The 22,000-nt window shown below is 30.3% G+C and overlaps 4 protein-coding genes and 1 non-coding gene across 5 annotated transcripts; 2 read left to right on the top strand and 3 right to left on the bottom strand.

Moving 5' to 3' along the window:
- Positions 1 to 12,709: 12,709 nt before the first annotated feature.
- LOC122510944 (histone H2A-like) lies at positions 12,710 to 13,306 on the bottom strand. The gene has a single exon (XM_043625910.1). The coding sequence runs from the start codon at positions 13,239 to 13,241 to the stop codon at positions 12,867 to 12,869; it is 375 nt and encodes a 124-aa protein (XP_043481845.1). The 5' UTR covers positions 13,242 to 13,306; the 3' UTR covers positions 12,710 to 12,866.
- A 95-nt stretch (positions 13,307 to 13,401) lies between these two features.
- On the top strand, positions 13,402 to 13,930 carry LOC122510937 (histone H2B-like). The gene has a single exon (XM_043625903.1). It carries the CDS (start codon positions 13,417 to 13,419, stop codon positions 13,885 to 13,887), a length of 471 nt encoding a protein of 156 aa, XP_043481838.1. The 5' UTR covers positions 13,402 to 13,416; the 3' UTR covers positions 13,888 to 13,930.
- Positions 13,931 to 14,349: 419 nt separating this feature from the next.
- On the bottom strand, positions 14,350 to 14,469 carry LOC122510971. The gene has a single exon (XR_006302478.1). It is a non-coding gene; the product is annotated as a 5S ribosomal RNA (ribosomal RNA).
- A 2,741-nt stretch (positions 14,470 to 17,210) lies between these two features.
- Positions 17,211 to 17,643, bottom strand: LOC122510948 (histone H4). The gene has a single exon (XM_043625915.1). It carries the CDS (start codon positions 17,576 to 17,578, stop codon positions 17,267 to 17,269), a length of 312 nt encoding a protein of 103 aa, XP_043481850.1. The 5' UTR covers positions 17,579 to 17,643; the 3' UTR covers positions 17,211 to 17,266.
- A 136-nt stretch (positions 17,644 to 17,779) lies between these two features.
- Positions 17,780 to 18,287, top strand: LOC122510941 (histone H3). Its single transcript, XM_043625908.1, has one exon. The coding sequence runs from the start codon at positions 17,838 to 17,840 to the stop codon at positions 18,246 to 18,248; it is 411 nt and encodes a 136-aa protein (XP_043481843.1). The 5' UTR covers positions 17,780 to 17,837; the 3' UTR covers positions 18,249 to 18,287.
- Positions 18,288 to 22,000: the final 3,713 nt, after the last annotated feature.

Here is a 22,000-nt window from a genome sequence, read left to right on the forward strand (position 1 = left end):
AACTTAAAAAAATTAATACCGAAGTCATTTAGAAATGTACTATTTTATTAGATTTAAACAAGCAGTGTCCGGACACTGCCGACAATAAGTGTCCCGCCATTGCCGAAACAGTGATTTACGGTAATAACGATCTACAATTTTGTCTATCGCACTATTATGCATAATGTTCTAGGACTTTTGAAGGAATCTTACATACTAATAACTTAAAATATTTGCCGTTCACCAAATTTTGAAAAGTTTAATTTTATAAACACTTTTTCTTACGAAGAATAAAACTTTAAAACTTATACAAATTTTTCAAATATTCGATATCAGACCAAAAATTTAAATTTTGACCCCCTATAGTTTTTACATTTGTTTAAATAAATTAATAATATTTGGTATTTTTAATTGTATCTAATTATCAAATTTGGACCAAGATCACTTGAAGTGGAATGCCATCACATATGTATTACATAATACAAAAGATTATTTTCGGTTCCTTTATTATTTATTACAATCAAACACTGTTTTCTTGATACTTTTAAGATAATGTAGGAAATTAAAATAAATAATTTGGAACATAATTCTTTTATGCAAAAAATTATGGAAAAGGCCCCAAAAATTTTATGTCCTTCAGGCCCGCCAAGGCCTTGATCCGGTGGTAGAATGAATAAATGATTGAAAGATTAAATAATTGAATCTTTACATTATTCAGTGATTGGGAGTAAAAGATTGAAAGATTGAATGATTGGAAGATTAAATAATTGAATGATTGAATGTTTGAATGATTGAAAGATTGAATGATTGGAAGATTGAATAATCGAAAGATTGAATGATTGAAATATTAAATGTTTGAATGATTGGGATTAGTAGACTGAAAGATTGAATGATTAAAAGATTAGGATTAAATGATTGAATGATTGGGATTGAATGATTGAAAGGTTGAATGATTGAAAGATTGAATGATAGAAAGATTAAATAATTGAATGATTCAATGATTGGGATTGATCGATTGAAAGAGTGAATGATTAAAAGATTGAATGATTGCGAGTGATAGATTGAAAGATTAAGATTGAATGATTTAATGATTGAATGTTTGAGGGATTAAGATTGAGATTGAAATATTAAAAGATTGAATGATTGAAAGATTGGGCTTCGTCAATGAAGCAATTGATACATATTTTCGGTAATCTAGACCCCTCTCCCCTCTTGATGCTTTTTCTATTAAGAGTTAACATATAGTGTAATATTTTGCTGACCTCCCCCCTATCCCCTAAAGTATCACATGCTTTATGGATGACCCCTTGAATGACTCAATGTTTAAGGGGAGGTTCTCATTGCGTAAGTCAAAAAAATTAATTTCTTTTTTATTTTATTTTTTGACAGCTATATATATGTAGAATATGTGTGTATACCGATTTTTTCATCCGAAGAATATTTTCGATTTTATAGAGTCTTGAACTCACCGGCGTCCCGAGCACTGAGTAACAAATCTCAGGCAAATCAAATCGATTTTTAAAAATTTTGCAAATCTGACCTCACAATCGTAAAGATTGACCCTAAATATACCTATACCCAGTGAGAAATTTCTCACCGGTCCAATATCGGTCCAATATTGGGAGCCAAGAGACCGATCATCGGTCCAATAAAGGCTCCCAATATTGGACCAATATGGGCTGATGCTTGGGATGTAACGGCATCGCCAATCATCGGTTGTCAATATTGGTCCAATATTGGCCGAATATTGGCAACCAAGAGAAAAAAATTTTTTTAAATAAATTTTTTTTAATTAAATAATAATAATAAAAAATTAATGTTTATAATTTTTGTTTAATATATTTATTTGTTTAATTATTTATTTTTAATAATTCATGTAAATAATAAATAATTTATTATTTATAAATTATAATTATTTAAAAATGCAGCAGCTATTAGAAAATAGCATTCTGCAAAAAAATTCTATCATTGAAAAATCAATGATAGGCGAGAGAAATCCGCGTCTTTAAATAGATTCGCAGATAATAGACAAGAGATATCCGCGTCATTAAACGGATTCGCAGATATACTCTGGTCTCGCGACGAATCTCTCGATACTTATATACACTGGAGTCGCCGTGTCAGTTGCGAGAACGGTTACAGCGTCCCTCTTGCGGCAGAGATAAGAATTGTCACGTAAACTGCTAAATCGCTTTACCGACGGCCTTATTATACCCGCAGTTTACGTGACAATTCTTATCTCTGCCGAAAGAGGGACGCTGTAACCGTTCTCGCAACTGACACGGCGAGTCCAGTGTATATAAGTATCGAGAGATTCGTCGCGAGACCAGAGTATATCTGCGAATCCGTTTAATGACGCGGATATCTCTTGTCTATCATCTGCGAATCTATTTAAAGACGCGGATTTCTCTCGCCTATCATTGATTTTTCAATGATAGAATTTTTTTGCAGAATGCTATTTTCTAATAGCTGCTGCATTTTTAAATAATTATAATTTATAAATAATAAATTATTTATTATTTACATGAATTATTAAAAATAAATAATTAAACAAATAAATATATTAAACAAAAATTATAAACATTAATTTTTTATTATTATTATTTAATTAAAAAAAATTTATTTAAAAAAATTTTTTTCTCTTGGTTGCCAATATTGGACCAATATTGACAACCGATGATTGGCGATGCCGTTACATCCCAAGCATCAGCCCATATTGGTCCAATATTGGGAGTCAATCGGCGCCCAGCACGGCAACCAATATTGGACCGATATTGGACCGATTAAAGTCTATTGGCAATTTCTCGCTGGGTAGATATTTATCATATACGCAAATTTAAAAAAAAATTGCAAAGAATACAATTATTATTGCACAAAAATGTTTCTCAAACTTTAAACGCGTTTTTCTCGAAACAAGATTTTTCAAACTGGTGGGCATCGTAGCGTATAAACTATTTTATCAATCAACTTCGGGTTTGCGGCTAATTAAAGGCAACTAAATTCTACTGGGGTTATACCTGTAATATGATAAAATTGTTAAAAATAGAGATTTTTTACAAGAGGTCAAACATGAAAAAATAATAAAAAAATGCAGTTTTTTAAAAAAGTGTCCGCCATTTTGTCATTTGTTTAACTTTTTAACTATTTTATAGGTATAACCTATTCTTTAGGATGTCATCTTTATAAAAAATTTTGAGTTTTTGTTTTAGACTCAAAATTGAGGGTCCCAATCAAAGAACCGGTTATAAGTTTTTAAGACTCCAAATTCTCGACCTCTAAATAAAAAAAGGATTTAAAATTTTAATTTCTTGAAAACATTTCGTATTTGTATAAAGATTATCAAAATGTTTCTCAAAAAACTAAGACAGTTTAATTTTTTACTTACAGGGCAATGATTTTGAGCTTAAAAAAATTATAACCGGTTCTTTGATTGGAACCCTCAATTGCGCAGTATAGAATGACCTAATGACTAATTTTGCTTAAAAATCATTAACAAATTTTTCTTATATTGTCTTCGGCAGCGGGCCCTTTAAGGGTACGGGCCCTGAAACACGTGTTTCATGTGCTTTACGGTTGTTCCGGCTCTGATTCATTCACCCTTTCAATCTTTCAGTCTATCAATCACAAGCATTCAAACATTCAATCTTTCAATCATTTAATCTTTTAATCATTATTATTTATCCATCTCAATCATTCAATCATTCAAGTTTTCAATCTTCTATTCATTTAATCATTCAATCTTCCAATCATTTAATCATTCAATCATTCAATCTTTCAATCATTCAATCTTTTAATAACAATAATTTGTTTATAAAATATAAATAACAAATTGTGTTCAGCGCCTCCTAGAAAAAAATGAAAAATTGTTTTGTATTGTCAACATTCCCCTGATGAAAAAACCGTTTCGAAAAAAAATTTCGGAAAAGAATTTTAGTAATTTTTTAAGTAATAGTGTTTCTTAATAATTGTAATTAAAATTTGTGTCTTATAATTCAACTAGCTGTCGTACCCGTGCGTCTTCGACGGGTTTTAGTTTAACTACTAATATATTTGAAGAGTTGACTACCAATCGGGAATTTAATTTGACTGGGAAAAACTAATTAATTAGTTACCATTAACTATTTAATAAGGAAAACATTACTATTTGAATCAGTAAATGCAACTTTTTCTATCAAATACTATTTTTAACTAATTCAGATTTACATCAGAGCAGTATTTGTCAATTTGTAGTACTTTGTGCGTTGGTAATCTCTTATTATATTAAGTTGAAGAACGACCGACCGACCGACCGACCGACCGACCCTAGCCGTATATATATGTATATCTTTTAAAAATAATATTAACACAAATGTATACATATTCACAATGTCACGCATGCGCAGTAGTGTTCTGTCAATGTTACGCATGCGCAGTAGTGTTCTGTCAATGTTACGCATGCGCAGTAGTGTTCTGTCAATGTTACGCATGCGCAGTAGTGTTCTATCACTGTTACGCATGCGCAGTAGTGTTCTGTCAATATTACACATGCGCAGTAGTGTTCTATCACTGTTACGCATGCGCAGTAGTGTTCTGTCAATATTACACATGCGCAGTAGTGTTCTATTAGTGCCACGCATGCGCAGTAGTGTTCTGTCAATATTACACATGCGCAGTAGTGTTCTGTCAATATTAGGCATGCGCAGTAGCGTTCTATCACTGTTACGCATGCGCAGTAGTGTTCTGTCAATATTACACATGCGCAGTAGTGTTCTGACAATATTACACATGCGCAGTAGTGTTCTATTAGTGCCACGCATGCGCAGTAGTGTTCTGTCAATATTAGGCATGCGCAGTAGTGTTCTGTCAATATTACGCATGCGCAGTAGTGTTCTGTCAATATTACGCATGCGCAGTAGTGTTCTTTAAATATCAGGCATGCGCAGTAGTGTTCTATGAATATCAGGCATGCGCAGTAGTGTTCTATCAATGTCAGGCATGCGCACTATTGTTCTATGAATGTCAGGCATGCGCAGTAGTGTTCTATCAATGTGAGGAATGCGCAGTAGTGTTCTATGAATATCAGGCATGCGCAGTAGTGTTCTATGAATATCAAGCATGCGCGCATAACACCCACACATGTATACTCACACATATACACTAATCACATGTACATGTATACTCACACATGTTCATAAATTACATACACATGTATACTGCTCATATGCAGATATAAACTCCTACATATACACAAATCACATATATGTATAGATTTAATAAACGATTGATAATATAAATTGTTGAATTTTTTAAGGTTCGTTGATGCACGTAGTGTCTGTTGAAATTTTTTTAAATATACGTAAATACCTCACTCGCTAATGCTGCGCTGTCTGTGTTGTAATGGAACTTATTTATTTACTTGTGTATTTACTTATTTATTTCAGGGTTGCCACAAGACATCGATTTTAAAATTCCATGACTTTTCCAGGTTTTCCAGACCATTTCTTAAAAAATTCCAAACCAGAAATAAAATTGTTTTGGTATGTTTTTAGCTAATTACGACAAAAAGTATAAAATCCTTTAAGTAAATTGTTAACAAAATAAGTTATTAATTTTTAATTTCATTATTAACAAAAAATTAAGTTAAAATTTGTAAGGTTATTTGAGATACGCTCCGAAGAAAGATGAGGAGCAAATCTTTTTAAATTTAAAAATTTAGTTAAGTTCACAATTATTAAACCAGTATTTTAAAAAGCATTTTAATAACATTTTATGAAACTGAAGTTACCTACGTTTATTCAATGACAATTTTTTCTTTGCTAATTATTTATTTTAATGTTAGAAGCCTTTTAAAAAATTTTAAAAGATCGAAGTCGGGGAAATTATTAATTTTGATTTTTTACACAGATTTTCGAAAAATCCATATATTATTTAAACAAAATTATTATTTCCTCACCTCATAAGCAATTTTTTCTTTTACAAATTATTTATTTTAATGTGACAAGTCATTTAAAAAAATTGTAAGAGGATCTAAGGAAGGCAAGGAAATTAGTGATTTTTAATTATTTTTTCGTAGATTTTCCAAATATCCCGAAATTTTAACTAAATTATTATTTCCTTGCTTCAGAAGCAATTTTTTTCGATTGCAATTTTTTAAAGGGCTTCTTACATTAAAAAACAATTAGCAAAAGAAAAAATTTTCATTGCATAAAAGTTGGTAGCTTCAGTTTCATAACATTTTGGGGTTTCTAAAATGTATTAATTTAAAAATTATTTAAAGGAAGATAGAGACCAAAAGAAACTAAAATTTAGAAATGCCATATTGATTTCAATTGTAAGCACTAAATTTAAAATCAAAAAGTTGTATGTCAACTTGAAAACTTGAAATTTTTACGACTCAAATACAAAAAATTGAGCTTTTAGTATCAGGCTTTATAAAATTCCCTGACAATTCCAGATTTTTCAGGTTTTCCATGACTGAAAAAAAATTCCATGACAATTCCGGGTTTCCCAGGTTTTCCAGGTCCGTGGCAACCCTGTATTTGTTTGGCAGACATCAACAATAATTTTTTAAATGGATATAATCAGTGAAAAATGACTTATATTTCTGTAAGTTAGTGTTTCACTTCGATCCGCGAATTTCATTTTTTCGAGCGATTATTTGGTTATCGTCTTTGGTTTTCAAACGATCATCTTGTTTATTCTTTTGTTAATTGTCAAATCGTATCGTCTAATTTTCTAATTGTCATCGACCGAACTTCTCGACTGCTTCTCGACTTTCCCATAACTGACAACTAAAAATAATACAATAATAACCTATTTTTTGAAAAAAAATCGATATCCAAAAACATTTAAATTCTTTTTTATTAATTCTATTAAAAACTAAAATTAAATTCATTTTAGTGAATTAAAATTATTATATCAAGTTAAAAATTAATTCAAGGTGTCTAGTGAATTATTATTTTTAAATTCCCGGACCAAAAATAAATATTCCCGGATTGATTTTTTAAAACAGCAATTACTATAAAATTTAAATATTAATACTTTTAATAAAGAAATTTTTAAGAAAATCAATTTTAAAAAGTCAATAGACATCTTTATTTAGAGAAATATATATAATATTACTTGTTATATATTACTTAATAAATCTATAACATTGTAATAGTTGGATCTAAATTTAAAATTAACCTACTTTTTTATTTTTCTATTAGTTGGGCTTTTTTGCGGAGTATTATTATTATTTTTAATTGTGTATTTAAATAATAAAAATTAAAAATAATTATTTTTAATTTTTATTATTAAAAAAAAAAGTTGTCTGTTCATTGAACAAGACCTACATGTCTTATAGTATTTTGGCCCCCTGAATACGAATATGAAGTCAGAATTGCTCCATCACCCTCTGTTTTCTTTTAAATCGAAAAAACTACCCTTAAGTCTAAAATTCAAGAATTAAAGTAAAAAAAAATAAAAACACGGCTTTCTTCGGAGTAGAAGAATATATTTATGCGTTTTCTTCTTTCAACAACTCAAATAATGTCAAAATTGCTCCACCACCCCTACTTTTTTTTAAATCGAAGAAAGTACCCTTAAATCTAAAATTCAAGAACTAAAGTGAAAAAAAATGAAATAACCGGTTTTCTTCGGAGTAGAAGAATGTATTTATGCGTTTTCTTCTTTCAACAACAAATAATGATAAATTAACTCTGATTCTGCTTTTTAGTTATGAGAACAAAAATAAAGGAACGTATGCTTTTGTCTAAAACTAATTGTTTTTATTGTTGTTAGTATACTCTGGGTTCATACTTAAAGGGGTAGTTTTTTCAATATAAATCAATAAGAGGGTGATGAAGCAATGCTGATGCTTTTTTAAAAAGTACATAAATATATTCTTCTACTTTGGAAAAAACCTGTTATATCATTTTTTACTATAATTCTTGAATTTTAGATTTAAGGGCAGGGGGTGATGGAGCAATTTCGTCATTATTTCTAAATTGTTGAAAGAAAAAAACGCATAAATATATTTTTCGACTTCGCAAAAAAACTGGTTATTTCATTCTTTGACTTTAGTTCTTGAATTTTAGATTTAAGGGTAGTTTCTCCCATTTGAAAGAAACAGGGGTGGTGGAGCAATTTTGACATTATTTCTGAGAGGTTAAAGGAAGAAAACGCATAAATATATTCTTCTACTCCTAAGAAAACCGGTTATTTCATATTTTTTTACTTTAGTTCTTGAATTTTAGATTTAAGGGTAGTTTCTCCCATTTAAAAAAACAGGGGTGGTGGAGCAATTTTGACAATATTTCTGAGTGGTTGAAGGAAGAAAACGCATAAATATATTCTTCTACTCCGAAGAAAGCCGTGTTTTTATTTTTTTTTACTTTAATTCTTGAATTTTAGACTTAAGGGTAGTTTTTTCGATTTAAAAAAAACAGAGGGTGCTGGAGCAATTCTGACTTCATATTCGTATTCAGGGGGCCAAAATACTATAAGACATGTAGGTCTTGTTCAATGAACAGACAACTTTTTTTTTGTGTGCCTGTGATTGTAATCATGCCTAAATTAAAAAAATTTAACATTTTTAGGTATAAAATAATTTTTTAATAAACATTAATAAAAATTTAGTTTTCTAAACATTATTCAAAAGTAGACGAAAGAACAAAGTTTTGTCCTCTTGATGTAATTTTTCTAAATTCAATAGATTAAGTTATAGATAATTAAAAATAAGTATACTTAGATTTCTTTGAATAATTTTTTAACACAATTAAATTTTTCAAATATGTCTACAATAGAAACCTTTTTGAATAGTTGAAATTGTGCAAAATTTAATTGAAAATAATTAATTTATTTCAAGTATTTTGTTACAATTTTTTGAAGAATTTTAATTGCAAATTTTGAAAATAATTGAATTACCAAAAATTTAAAAAAAATTTTTAAAGGTAAATTAGGATATAAGAATTATTTTAAGAAATTCAATTATTTTCGAAAAATAACATTATAATATTTTTAAAAACTAATATTATTAGAATTTTTTTATAGTAATTTTTTAAGATTTAATTATCTTCGAATAATGTAAATAAACATTTATGAAAATTTACTTCAATAAGACGAGCGAACATGACAGCTTGGTTATCAAAACAAAAAGAAAATCGTTTTTTGTTCGTTTCTCGGATCGTGTTGCTCGAATGAAACACTACTGTAAGTGTAATTTTCAACTGACTTTTAGTAAAATTATTTGTTTGACAGAAATTTACAATATTAATAAATAAATCACAATAAAATAATAATCAGTGAAGAATGACTGATATTTTAGTACTTTTCAACTGATTTTCAGTAAAATTCCACTGATTATGAATCCAAAGTCACTTTTTAAAAATACAAAATGGCGAATCCAGGATAGCGGACGAAAATGAAAGGTTTAGTAAGAGAATACGTAAAAATAACATTTCGTATAATGTACAATGACATTTTTTGTAAATGTCACTTCATAATTTTTGTCTTATTACACAATGATTTTAAATAAAATAATTTATATTTTTATAAATATTAATAATTTTTTACATTTTCTAACCACTATAAGGTTTTAATTTTGTAAATGTTCAAATTCTGGTTTAGAAAGAAAAATTTATATTATTATACAACTATATTGTCTAGACTTGCAAAAACCCAAAGTAAGGCTTTCTTTGAGAGGAAGCAAAAATGGAAAGGATTTATAAATAATATACAATAAAGCATGTTAAAAATTAAAGTACTACTACACTTTAGAAGGTTCTTAAAAGACTAAATTTAAAAAAAAATTTCTCAGGTCTTTTATTATAAATATTAAAAAAAAACTTTTTTGCCTATATTAGTACATATGGGGCCGTACACATAATACGTCACGCGATATTTGACCATTTTTAACCCCTCCCTTCCCCTATGTTACACTTCGTCACAAATCTTGAACCCCCCCTCCCCCCTACGTCACGTCACACACGTAAATTTCACTGTAAATTTTATGCATTGAACAATATATATTATATCTTACACTCTAAATTATTGAATTAGTTAAAAATACCTGATTTAGAAGCAAAAAGTCAGTCACTAATTCAAATAGTAATATTTTTTTCTGACAATTAGTTGAAAATAACTCATGTTTCAATACAATTGTTTTTATTGATTCATTTAGTCACGTTTAACTACCTACATAGCACCGAAACTTTCCTAAAAATTTACTAAAGATTTACTCGCAAGCTTTGAAATATTTAAATGCAAAGTTTAGTGAAAATTGTGTAAAGATTTGAATATCCCACTTTAATAAATGTTTAGCGCGAAACTTTCCTGAAAATTTAAGTTAAATTTTCAGGAAAATTTTCACGAAAGCATAGTCGAAAATGCAATTCAAATGTTCAGGAAAGTTTCAAGCTATATTTTTAAGAAAATTTGACGATAGACATTTATTGGAGTGAGAAATTTAACTACTGATTGTCAGTTAAAACCATGATTTTTAACTGATTCAAATTAAGAGAATATATTATTTATCATATTATAAATAATATGCCAATAGATGTTAAACAGGAACATAATAGATATTAAATAGTTTAAAGCATTTTTAACTAGTTTTATTTAGAAAAAGTGACATTGTCACATATAATTTCTTATAATCTTTGAATTTAAAAGATTGTAACGTAACACATGAGTTCACCCCCCCCCCTCCCCCATGTCACACTTAGTCACAATTCTCAGACCCCCTCCCACCCCCTAGACGCGTGACGTATTATGTGTACGGCCCCTATTTGGAGAATAAAAATAATGGTTTGTTTTTAATTTTTATTTAATATCATAATCTGTAGACAGCATTCAGATCGAAACTCCAAAAAGTTAGTTGTCCAATTGCGGACAGTTTATCTCAAGATTGACAAATCGGAAACAAAAAATCCAAATTGTTTTTTAAAAAGGAAGGTGTCTTGCATAGAAATCTACCAAAAAATAGCAGATGTTTCAATAATTTTTGTCAAAATACACTATGTTTTTCAGTATTTTTCTAGTCTGCAAAAATGTTTTTTTGAAAGAGCCTCGGCAAAAAATGCCCGTTTTTCGCACCTCGAATTTTGAAACTTTTTTTATACCAAATGGTTATATATGATGACCAAATAATCCCTGCAAAATTTCAAGGTGAGCATATGCCCCATTTAGGAAATTTAGAGGGTGAAAGTTGACCATGTCAAATAATGGAAAAATAGCGATTTAACATTTATACTCGAATAATAAGGTTAAAAAAGAAGTCAAAATAGTTCCTTTAAGATTTTTGGCTTCTAAATACGAATGACATGTTAAAATAAAAAAAATTAAATATGGTGAATCCAATATGGCGGATCTAATATGTCAGGCGAGTGTTTTTAAAAAATCATCGGGTTTACTTGAAACTCGATACACGGGGGTTTTTGGGGTTGCTAATTATGAATTTAATGTCAGATTTAATAAATTTAAAATGGCAGATCCAATATGGAGGACGAGTTTTGTAAAAAGTCATCGGATTCACTTAAAACTTGTTACTCGGAGCTTTTTTGGGTCGCTAATTACGAATATCATGTCAGATTTCAAAAATTAAAAAAGTACGATACAGATAAAATGTAATAATCCAACCAATAAAGGTAAGTTGAAATAATCCGACCAGTATGAGCAAAAGTAAATATTCCTACCAGTAAAGGTAAGATGAAATAATCAAACCAACAAAGGTAAGATGTACTGATCAAACTAATAAAGGCTAGATGAAATAATCCGACTAATAAAATTAAGTTAAATAATCCAATCAATAAAGGCCAGATGCAATAATCCAACTAATAAAGGCAAGTTAAAATAATCCGACCAATAAAGGCAAGTTAAAATAATCCAACTAATAAAAGCAAGTTAAAATAGTCCGACCAATAAAGGCAAGATAAAAAAATCCGACCAATAAAGGCAATAGTTGTTAAAGTAGTGACAAGAAAGATTTAATGCATTTTCAATGTCAGTTCTTTATATAATTTTTGTGTTCAACGCCTCTAAAAACATTACAGTTAATTGTTTGAAAAGGATTTTTTTTATTTTGAAAAATATTCCTTTAAATTGTGTCCAAAATTTTGAATTTTTTGAAATCTGACATGAAATTCGTAATTAGCGACCCCAAAAACCCCCGTGTATCGAGTTTCAAGTAAACCCGATGATTTTTTAAACACACTCGCCTGACATATTAGATCCGCCATATTGGATTCACCATATTTAATTTTTTTTATTTTAACATGTCATTCGTATTTAGAAGCCAAAAATCTTAAAGGAACTATTTTGACTTCTTTTTTAACCTTATTATTCGAGTATAAATGTTAAATCGCTATTTTTTCATTATTTGACATGGTCAACTTTGACCCTCTATATTTCCTAAACGGGGCATATGCTCATCTTGAAATTTTGCAGGGATTATTTGGTCATCATATATATGACCATTTGGTATAAAAAAAGTTTCAAAATTCGAGGTACGAAAAACGGGCATTTTTTGCATGGGGCTTGCCGAGTCTCTTTTTTGACCATTTTCTGGTAAATTCTCATACAGGACATTCTAACAAACAAAACGAATTATTATTTATTAAAATCGGTTCAGTAGATTCAGAGATAAACTGTCCGCAATTTGAGGAAAACGTTATTTTGAGAAATTCTAAAGTGTACCCAACAATTCATGAAACATGTGCAACATACTGTTTTGTGAGTCAGGAAGGCAGATGAAATTGTCAGACTTCATAGCTAAATAAAACTTACTGCATTTATTTCATATCATATGAAAATATTAGTTTTCATATGAGAAGTATTAAATGTAAAGAACAAAGAATTCAAACGTAAAAATATTTGTTGGCCCTGAAAAGGGCCGATTGTTTTGTGTGAGGGTGAGTATGATGGATAATTTAAGCTTTCTTTTCGGTCTTTTTGGGCAAGAGAACAGCTTGAATATTAGGGAGAACACCACCCTGGGCAATGGTGACTCCAGAGAGGAGCTTGTTCAATTCCTCGTCGTTCCTGATGGCGAGTTGGAGATGACGGGGGATGATTCTCGACTTCTTGTTGTCACGAGCTGCGTTTCCGGCCAACTCCAAGACTTCGGCAGCCAAGTATTCCATAACTGCGGCTAGGTAAACTGGAGCACCTGCACCAACTCGCTCGGCGTAGTTTCCTTTGCGCAAAAGCCGATGGATACGACCGACTGGGAACTGGAGTCCTGCTCGGTTGGAGCGGGTCTTTGACTTTCCCTTGGTTTTGCCACCTTTGCCACGTCCTGACATTTTCGATTTAGTTTTGAATTAACGAAGTAAACACAACGAAGAATACAAAGCGAATGATGTTCTGCGCCAGAAATCCGCCTATTTACGCTCTCTCCACAGGTCACGCCCACAAGTACGCTCCCCTCTCTTTGTCGTGAGTGGCAGATGGTCGCAGTGAGTGCCCGCACCAATCAAAATGCCGCAGGCGGACATAAATACGGTGCCGCCAGTGTGCAAAATATCAATTCACCCTGAATTGCCTTTGTGTTCAGACGTATTTTCTCTGAAAACAACTATGCCTCCTAAAGCAAGTGGTAAAGCCGTGAAGAAAGCCGGCAAGGCTCAAAAGAATATTACCAAGACCGACAAGAAGAAGAAGCGCAAGAGGAAGGAAAGCTATGCCATCTACATCTACAAAGTGTTGAAGCAAGTGCACCCCGACACTGGAGTCTCCAGCAAGGCCATGAGCATCATGAATTCGTTCGTGAACGACATCTTCGAGCGCATCGCTGCCGAATCTTCCCGCTTGGCCCACTACAACAAGAGGTCCACCATCACCTCCCGGGAGATCCAAACTGCCGTCAGGCTTCTCCTTCCTGGTGAACTCGCCAAGCACGCCGTCTCTGAAGGCACCAAGGCTGTCACCAAGTACACCAGCTCTAAGTAAATTCTGTCCACCTTTCTCGAAAAACAATCGGCCCTTTTCAGGGCCAACAAATATTTTGACGAAAGAATTATTTGGTTCTAAATGACAATTAATTTGCTTGTATAGAAATATTCTTTTGACTAAAGAATATTGAGATATTTGTCTTATAGTAGACTAACTTTCGTAAAGTTGCATTACATGTAGAAATTGAGAATTTAATAGTATCCAGTTGTAGACATTTTTTTATATTAAATATAGAAACAGTTTATTTATGGATACATATCTACCAACATTTTTACGTCGATTGAGATCTTAGTTTTGGCTAAAAAATAAGTTCTAATTTGATATATTAAACAATAAGAAAATAAATATTAGACACTAATGTTTAAAAAAAATACTATATTAAAACAACGGAAGTACATAAACGAATTATAATAAACTAGTCAGATAAAATTTAATTGGATAAATTTTAATTAAAAAAAAAGTCAACACTACGCGGTATTCCCAAGCGGTCACCCATCCAAGTACTAACCGCGCTCAATGTCGCTTAACTTTGGTGATCAGACGAGAACCAGTGCTTTACAACATGATGTGAGCGTTAACTGTGAATTGCACTTTTAGAAATGATATTTTTGAAGAATATTGAAAGAATTTGTTAAGGGGATACACCACCCTGAAATTTTCAAAATATTGAATTCTATATTCTAACGAGTATTTTGAGATGTCTCAAAATACGTTTGACGCCTTCTTAACGACTTTCCACTTTCGAATGGTCTAGGGGTGCCCTTTATACATTTTTCAAAGAGTGACGTGGGATTTTTTCGATTGAATAATTTGAAAAATTTTTATCTAATTTTTTATACGGTATTTTTATCGCAAAACATGAAGTCAATTTTTGAAGTGCTTCCATTTGCGTAAGAAATTTTTTTTTAAAAACGGCTTCGTCACTCTGTTCAAAATTTATCACTTTTTAAGAAAAATATTTGTTTACTTGTTTCAGACAAAAATTGAAATGCCAATCATGTACACCATCAAGGAGTGCTCCGGAAAAACTGATCCACACCAATCTTTATATCTCCGCCATTTTTAATTAAAAACAACTTTTTTTTTAATATTTATAAAGCTTAAAATATGTATTAAAATAGCAATAAATGTAAAAAATTCCTACCTGAAATAGTTTCGTCAAAAAAATTTCTAAAAAACCATCCATTTTTAGTGGTTTAAATTTCAGGGTGGCCGCAAGATTGACTTTATCAATTTCCCTGACATTTTACTGACATAACAACGAATTTCCCTGACAAAAATTTTTTTGTTTACAGCAAAAAATGTATTGCATGACCGTCTTAATTTCTTTAATTGCCCTGACAAAAAAATTTTTCCTGACATTTCCCTGACTTTACTGACATGTGGCCACCCTGAATTTATTTGCAAGTAAACAAATTAACCAATTTTAATCTATGCCCAGGGCTGCCAGCGTACTTATAAGTTAAAACTAGTGAAAAAAGTGAGTTTTTGATTGAAAAAAGTGAGTAAATAGTGAATTTTCAAGTAAAATAGTGAGTAAAAAGTAAGGTTATTTTTGGCATATTTTTGAAAATTGAAATTAATAATTAACGTGTAATATCAATTTTCTTCTCAATTTAATAAATAATACAGATATTTAATACTTTTACCATCCATTTTTCTTATTTTTACACTTTCTTAACAAAAATCGCAAAATTGAGTGTCAAAGTCTGCAATGAAACCATATTTGACTATGAGTATTCCTACACAGTACCAAAACTTTCCTAAAAATTTATTAAAGATTTACATACTTGCAATCTTTGAAAAATTATTTACTTGCAAAGTTTAGTGAAAATTGTGCAAAGATTTAAGGGGACTTTCTGGTTTAGGATTTAAAAAAAATCGATTTTTTTTGCTTTAAAATGTTCCTTAGTATCATAAAATTACTTTCCCAAAACAATTCTGAAAAAATATGAGAAGGAAAAAAAGTTATAGCAATTTTTATGTCCGTTTCTTAGCTCACTCTAGTAGGTAAAAAATATACATTTAAAAAATCGTTTTTTAGGTTTGTTACCTAGAACAAATACTTATGAACAGAATCCAGTTTGAATTTTTAATTTATGAGTTACTGGTCATTCGGAAAGTTACTCCCCCAAAAAGGTCCTTTTTAAGTGACGCCACCTATATCTACGATACGTAACTAAATTTACTTCAAAAAATTTTTAATATTCTTTCCACGCAATCTGTAACAATGTCCAAAAAGAATTTTGGCAAAAACTGTAATACTTTTTTCACAATAAAAGTTTAAAAAAGTGTATTTTTTGTCTATTCTAAACCAGGAAGTCCCCTTAAATGTCCCATCACTTCAATAAATGTTTATAGTCAAATTTTACTTTTACCAAAAATTTAGCTTCAAACTTTCCTGATGATTTAAATTACATTTTCGACAACTCTATTATAAGCGAAAATGTAGCGTAAAACTTTCCTGAAAATTTTATATTTCATATTTTTCTGATATTCTACTTATGATTGAATCGTATAACAATCACAACCAACAATAAAAGCTAAAAGTAGTTTATAAAAATATTATCTAAATTTTTGGTAACATTTGATACTTATATTTTATTTTTTTAAATGTTTAAAACATGAATTAACATAATATTATAATGTTTCTACTCGATTTTAAAAAATTATGCAATCGCATAATCTACCTTTCTCTACTCATAGTCAAATGTGGTTTCATTGCAAACTTTGACACTCTAATTTACCATTTTTGTATAGAAAGTGTAAAAATGTTAATTTTTATGCGAATAAAGGCTCCCAAACAATTGCGATTTTAGTGTTTGGTTTGTTTACATTTTTCAACTTGGACTTGCCCTTAAATAAAAATTATTTTTTTAAAATTGAGAAATAAGATATTTTACAAAAAATAGTGAGAAAAGTGAGTTTTTTTTTTAAAAAGTGAGTAATAGTGAGTGACCTGGAAAAAAGTGAGTAAAAGTGAGTCACTGGCAGCCCTGTATGCCCCATCATTTTACATTTGTTTCTGAGCTCTGCAATTTTTTCATCTATAATTTTGTGGGAAAGAATGGTCATCGAAAAACTGATTTTCGGGACCTTTGAAATTGTTTATAACGCGCAGCTGGAAAAATCTCGAGTGGGTAACATACAATACATATGTATATTCATACTACCATCCCACACTATATGTACCTACATGTAAGAAATAATTATACCAAAAAATATAAACAGTATTGTTTATAATGTAATATAAAAACGCCTTATACAGACACGGCAGTAGCTAGGAATTAAAATGAATTGAAAAAAGAATTCCAACGTAAAACTATTTGGTGGCCCTGAAAAGGGCCGATTGTTTTTTTGATGATGGTGAGTGAATTTAACCGCCGAAACCGTAAAGAGTACGGCCTTGACGCTTGAGAGCATAGACGACGTCCATGGCGGTGACGGTCTTCCTCTTGGCGTGTTCGGTGTAAGTGACGGCGTCACGGATCACGTTCTCAAGAAACACTTTCAAGACACCACGGGTCTCTTCGTAAATCAATCCTGAGATACGTTTCACTCCACCACGACGAGCCAAACGACGGATGGCGGGCTTGGTGATGCCTTGGATGTTATCACGCAACACTTTACGATGGCGCTTTGCTCCTCCTTTTCCCAATCCCTTTCCTCCCTTTCCACGACCAGTCATTTTTGCAGAGAATTAAGTAAGTACGTTCAAACAGAACAGAGAACAAACTCGAAATGATGCTTTGCTGTCTAAGGTCGCCGTTTTATTCCCTCCGGAACTCCACTTCTCCCCTCCACGATCTGACAGACCAATCAGGATGTCAGTATCCCCTTCTCCTTGACTAACCGGTGAAAGAGCTTTTGAAGGGTATAAATATGTGTGTTTTTGCCGCCGGAAGCATTATTTTTCAGTTGTCCCTCGTACTCTGAACTTCTAAGCAATGGCTCGTACCAAGCAAACCGCGCGCAAATCCACGGGTGGTAAAGCACCAAGGAAGCAACTCGCCACTAAGGCCGCTCGTAAGAGTGCGCCTGCAACCGGTGGAGTAAAGAAGCCCCATCGCTACAGGCCCGGAACCGTCGCTCTCCGTGAAATCCGTCGTTACCAGAAGAGCACCGAGCTCCTCATCCGCAAACTGCCCTTCCAACGTTTAGTCCGTGAAATCGCTCAGGACTTCAAGACCGACCTGCGCTTCCAGAGCTCCGCCGTTATGGCCCTCCAGGAGGCCAGCGAGGCCTACCTCGTCGGTCTCTTCGAAGACACCAACTTGTGCGCCATCCACGCCAAGAGAGTCACCATCATGCCAAAAGACATCCAGTTGGCCCGTCGTATCCGAGGAGAACGCGCTTAAATTTCCTTGCCACTCTCAAAACACAATCGGCCCTTTTCAGGGCCAACAAATTTTCTTACGTTGAAATATTTTTAATTCTTATATACAAACATATATTTTACTACTATTTTATAAACGCTTTTTTGTATCAATTAAAAACCTGTTTTTAATCAAAATTTTGTAGAAGTAAATCATACTGCATAATTATGTTAAATTTTCAATAATACATTCAATGCAATATATCAAATATAACAGAGAGAAAACCTAGAAGTGAATAATTATTCGTTATTTGATTATTATAAATATTACTATTTAAATCACTGACTCTTCACTATTTCAAATTTAGAAAATATAGACAAATGACATAAAAATTTTTATTTATAACACTTATGCAGGTAGTGCCCATTCGTACATAAAGTACTAAAAGATTAGGTATAATGAAAATAAGTTTATAAATATGTTAAAAAATCGCAATCGAAAATTTTGCTAAAATACAATTCTTCCTCTATGAGGAAGCAATAACAGAGGACAAAATAAATATTTAATTGAATTATGGAATTAGAAAAGGAAAAATAAACCCTTTCGAATAATGGCACAAATTAATACATTCATTTATTTAATAGAAGTCAAGTAAAGGGCCAAGATAATAATTTACATTCTACAATTCACTATAAATCATGACGTCATGATCGATATAAATTTACATTATCACTAACACACAACACACGAAATCATATAATTACATAAAATCATAAAATAATGACATTATAAAATATAAAAATAATTTGATAAAAGTTTAGTTATCATTCATTTCCTTATATTATTTAATCGAGAATATCTTACGTATTAATTTGTCTGTTTGTCGCTTATTCCTCTATTGCATTTTTCATCAAAAAAGGCTCAGTGGCGGGAACATTGCTTCGACATCGTCATAAGGTCCAAATATATGCGTGATAATTGAAGGATTTGTTAATTAAAATACATCTCTTTCATCCTTATGCTGAATTGATGTTTTGATGAATTTCCTTATGAGAAATATCCTTCCATTTAGACGCAATTGTTCAATGAAATGTGACGCAAATTACATCAAGGCCAATAGACGGATATCGTTTCACCATATATAAATTCGCACACAAGTTACATGTCGAAAAAAAATGCTTTTTCTTACGGAAGACGACGACATTTTTTAGGAAACCGCATAAGAATTCGTCAAAGTACGTCAAAATTCGTAGCATCTTCTTATATTACACACATGTAAATATAAACTTCGCTCATACACCGAAACCAATATTTGCGATATTTTTATCGCTACAATTTTTAGTTTGCAATTTAAACAAATTTGCATACAAAAAGTTTTTATTTCTATTCCTTAGTATAATTATTTACTTTCTAAATTTGCGTAACGTAACGTAATTTTACATTGTAAATAACGTTCGAAAATATATTACCAATCCTAAACGTAAATTCATACGGGCCATAATTATTTTAAACATAAATTTTATTCTTTTACAATTTCATAGTTATTATTATTATTAAACATTCAATTAATAAATGTAAGGTTTTTATTTGTTTTTAATTGCACACAGTATAAAAACTAAAAAAAAACTTCCAACTTTTTTCAAGCATAATACAGGTATACAAGAAAGTAAAAAAATGATAATACTGCGTTAAACGGCAATGAAATATATATTTGACTGTTTTCAAATCCATCATTCAAAGTAAATTTCTATGACACAATAAAATATTCAAATAATTTATTAAATTAGATATAAATAATGTTGAAAAAATTGTTAAAAACTTTTTATTATTGATCTAGACAATGCACACTATGCGTCTGCATTTTGTGCCGAAAGTAAGAACTCATACACAAACTGCAGGAACCGTACCTCCTTCAATTTATAATTCAAAGTAAAATAACTTTTCTATCCAGAAAGGGAGATAAATAGAGCATTAAATTTCAAGGCCAATTTTTAAACAAATCAATTTGTTCACTTGTTTTTTATAATTTTCTGAACTTGTTAAGAATGATCACTAAAAGCAAAAAAAAAATTAAGTTAAAATTTGTAAGGTTATTTGAGATACGCTCCGAAGAAAGATGAGGAGCAAATCTTTTTAAATTTAAAAATTTAGTTAAGTTCACAATTATTAAACCAGTATTTTAAAAAGCATTTTAATAACATTTTATGAAACTGAAGTTACCTACGTTTATTCAATGACAATTTTTTCTTTGCTAATTATTTATTTTAATGTTAGAAGCCTTTTAAAAAATTTTAAAAGATCGAAGTCGGGGAAATTATTAATTTTGATTTTTTACACAGATTTTCGAAAAATCCATATATTATTTAAACAAAATTATTATTTCCTCACCTCATAAGCAATTTTTTCTTTTACAAATTATTTATTTTAATGTGACAAGTCATTTAAAAAAATTGTAAGAGGATCTAAGGAAGGCAAGGAAATTAGTGATTTTTAATTATTTTTTCGTAGATTTTCCAAATATCCCGAAATTTTAACTAAATTATTATTTCCTTGCTTCAGAAGCAATTTTTTTCGATTGCAATTTTTTAAAGGGCTTCTTACATTAAAAAACAATTAGCAAAAGAAAAAATTTTCATTGCATAAAAGTTGGTAGCTTCAGTTTCATAACATTTTGGGGTTTCTAAAATGTATTAATTTAAAAATTATTTAAAGGAAGATAGAGACCAAAAGAAACTAAAATTTAGAAATGCCATATTGATTTCAATTGTAAGCACTAAATTTAAAATCAAAAAGTTGTATGTCAACTTGAAAACTTGAAATTTTTACGACTCAAATACAAAAAATTGAGCTTTTAGTATCAGGCTTTATAAAATTCCCTGACAATTCCAGATTTTTCAGGTTTTCCATGACTGAAAAAAAATTCCATGACAATTCCGGGTTTCCCAGGTTTTCCAGGTCCGTGGCAACCCTGTATTTGTTTGGCAGACATCAACAATAATTTTTTAAATGGATATAATCAGTGAAAAATGACTTATATTTCTGTAAGTTAGTGTTTCACTTCGATCCGCGAATTTCATTTTTTCGAGCGATTATTTGGTTATCGTCTTTGGTTTTCAAACGATCATCTTGTTTATTCTTTTGTTAATTGTCAAATCGTATCGTCTAATTTTCTAATTGTCATCGACCGAACTTCTCGACTGCTTCTCGACTTTCCCATAACTGACAACTAAAAATAATACAATAATAACCTATTTTTTGAAAAAAATCGATATCCAAAAACATTTAAATTCTTTTTTATTAATTCTATTAAAAACTAAAATTAAATTCATTTTAGTGAATTAAAATTATTATATCAAGTTAAAAATTAATTCAAGGTGTCTAGTGAATTATTATTTTTAAATTCCCGGACCAAAAATAAATATTCCCGGATTGATTTTTTAAAACAGCAATTACTATAAAATTTAAATATTAATACTTTTAATAAAGAAATTTTTAAGAAAATCAATTTTAAAAAGTCAATAGACATCTTTATTTAGAGAAATATATATAATATTACTTGTTATATATTACTTAATAAATCTATAACATTGTAATAGTTGGATCTAAATTTAAAATTAACCTACTTTTTTATTTTTCTATTAGTTGGGCTTTTTTGCGGAGTATTATTATTATTTTTAATTGTGTATTTAAATAATAAAAATTAAAAATAATTATTTTTAATTTTTATTATTAAAAAAAAAAGTTGTCTGTTCATTGAACAAGACCTACATGTCTTATAGTATTTTGGCCCCCTG

The sequence above is a fragment of the Leptopilina heterotoma genome, unplaced genomic scaffold (assembly GCF_015476425.1).
Source record: "Leptopilina heterotoma isolate Lh14 unplaced genomic scaffold, ASM1547642v1 Lhet_78, whole genome shotgun sequence".
Classification (NCBI taxonomy): Eukaryota; Metazoa; Arthropoda; class Insecta; order Hymenoptera; family Figitidae; genus Leptopilina; species Leptopilina heterotoma.

Excerpts from the sequence above, each read along its gene's own strand:
- LOC122510944 (XM_043625910.1), bottom strand. The coding sequence starts at position 13,241 with ATGTCAGGACGTGGCAAAGGTGGCAAAACCAAGGGAAAGTCAAAGACC.
- LOC122510937 (XM_043625903.1), top strand. The coding sequence starts at position 13,417 with ATGCCGCAGGCGGACATAAATACGGTGCCGCCAGTGTGCAAAATATCA.
- LOC122510948 (XM_043625915.1), bottom strand. The coding sequence starts at position 17,578 with ATGACTGGTCGTGGAAAGGGAGGAAAGGGATTGGGAAAAGGAGGAGCA.
- LOC122510941 (XM_043625908.1), top strand. The coding sequence starts at position 17,838 with ATGGCTCGTACCAAGCAAACCGCGCGCAAATCCACGGGTGGTAAAGCA.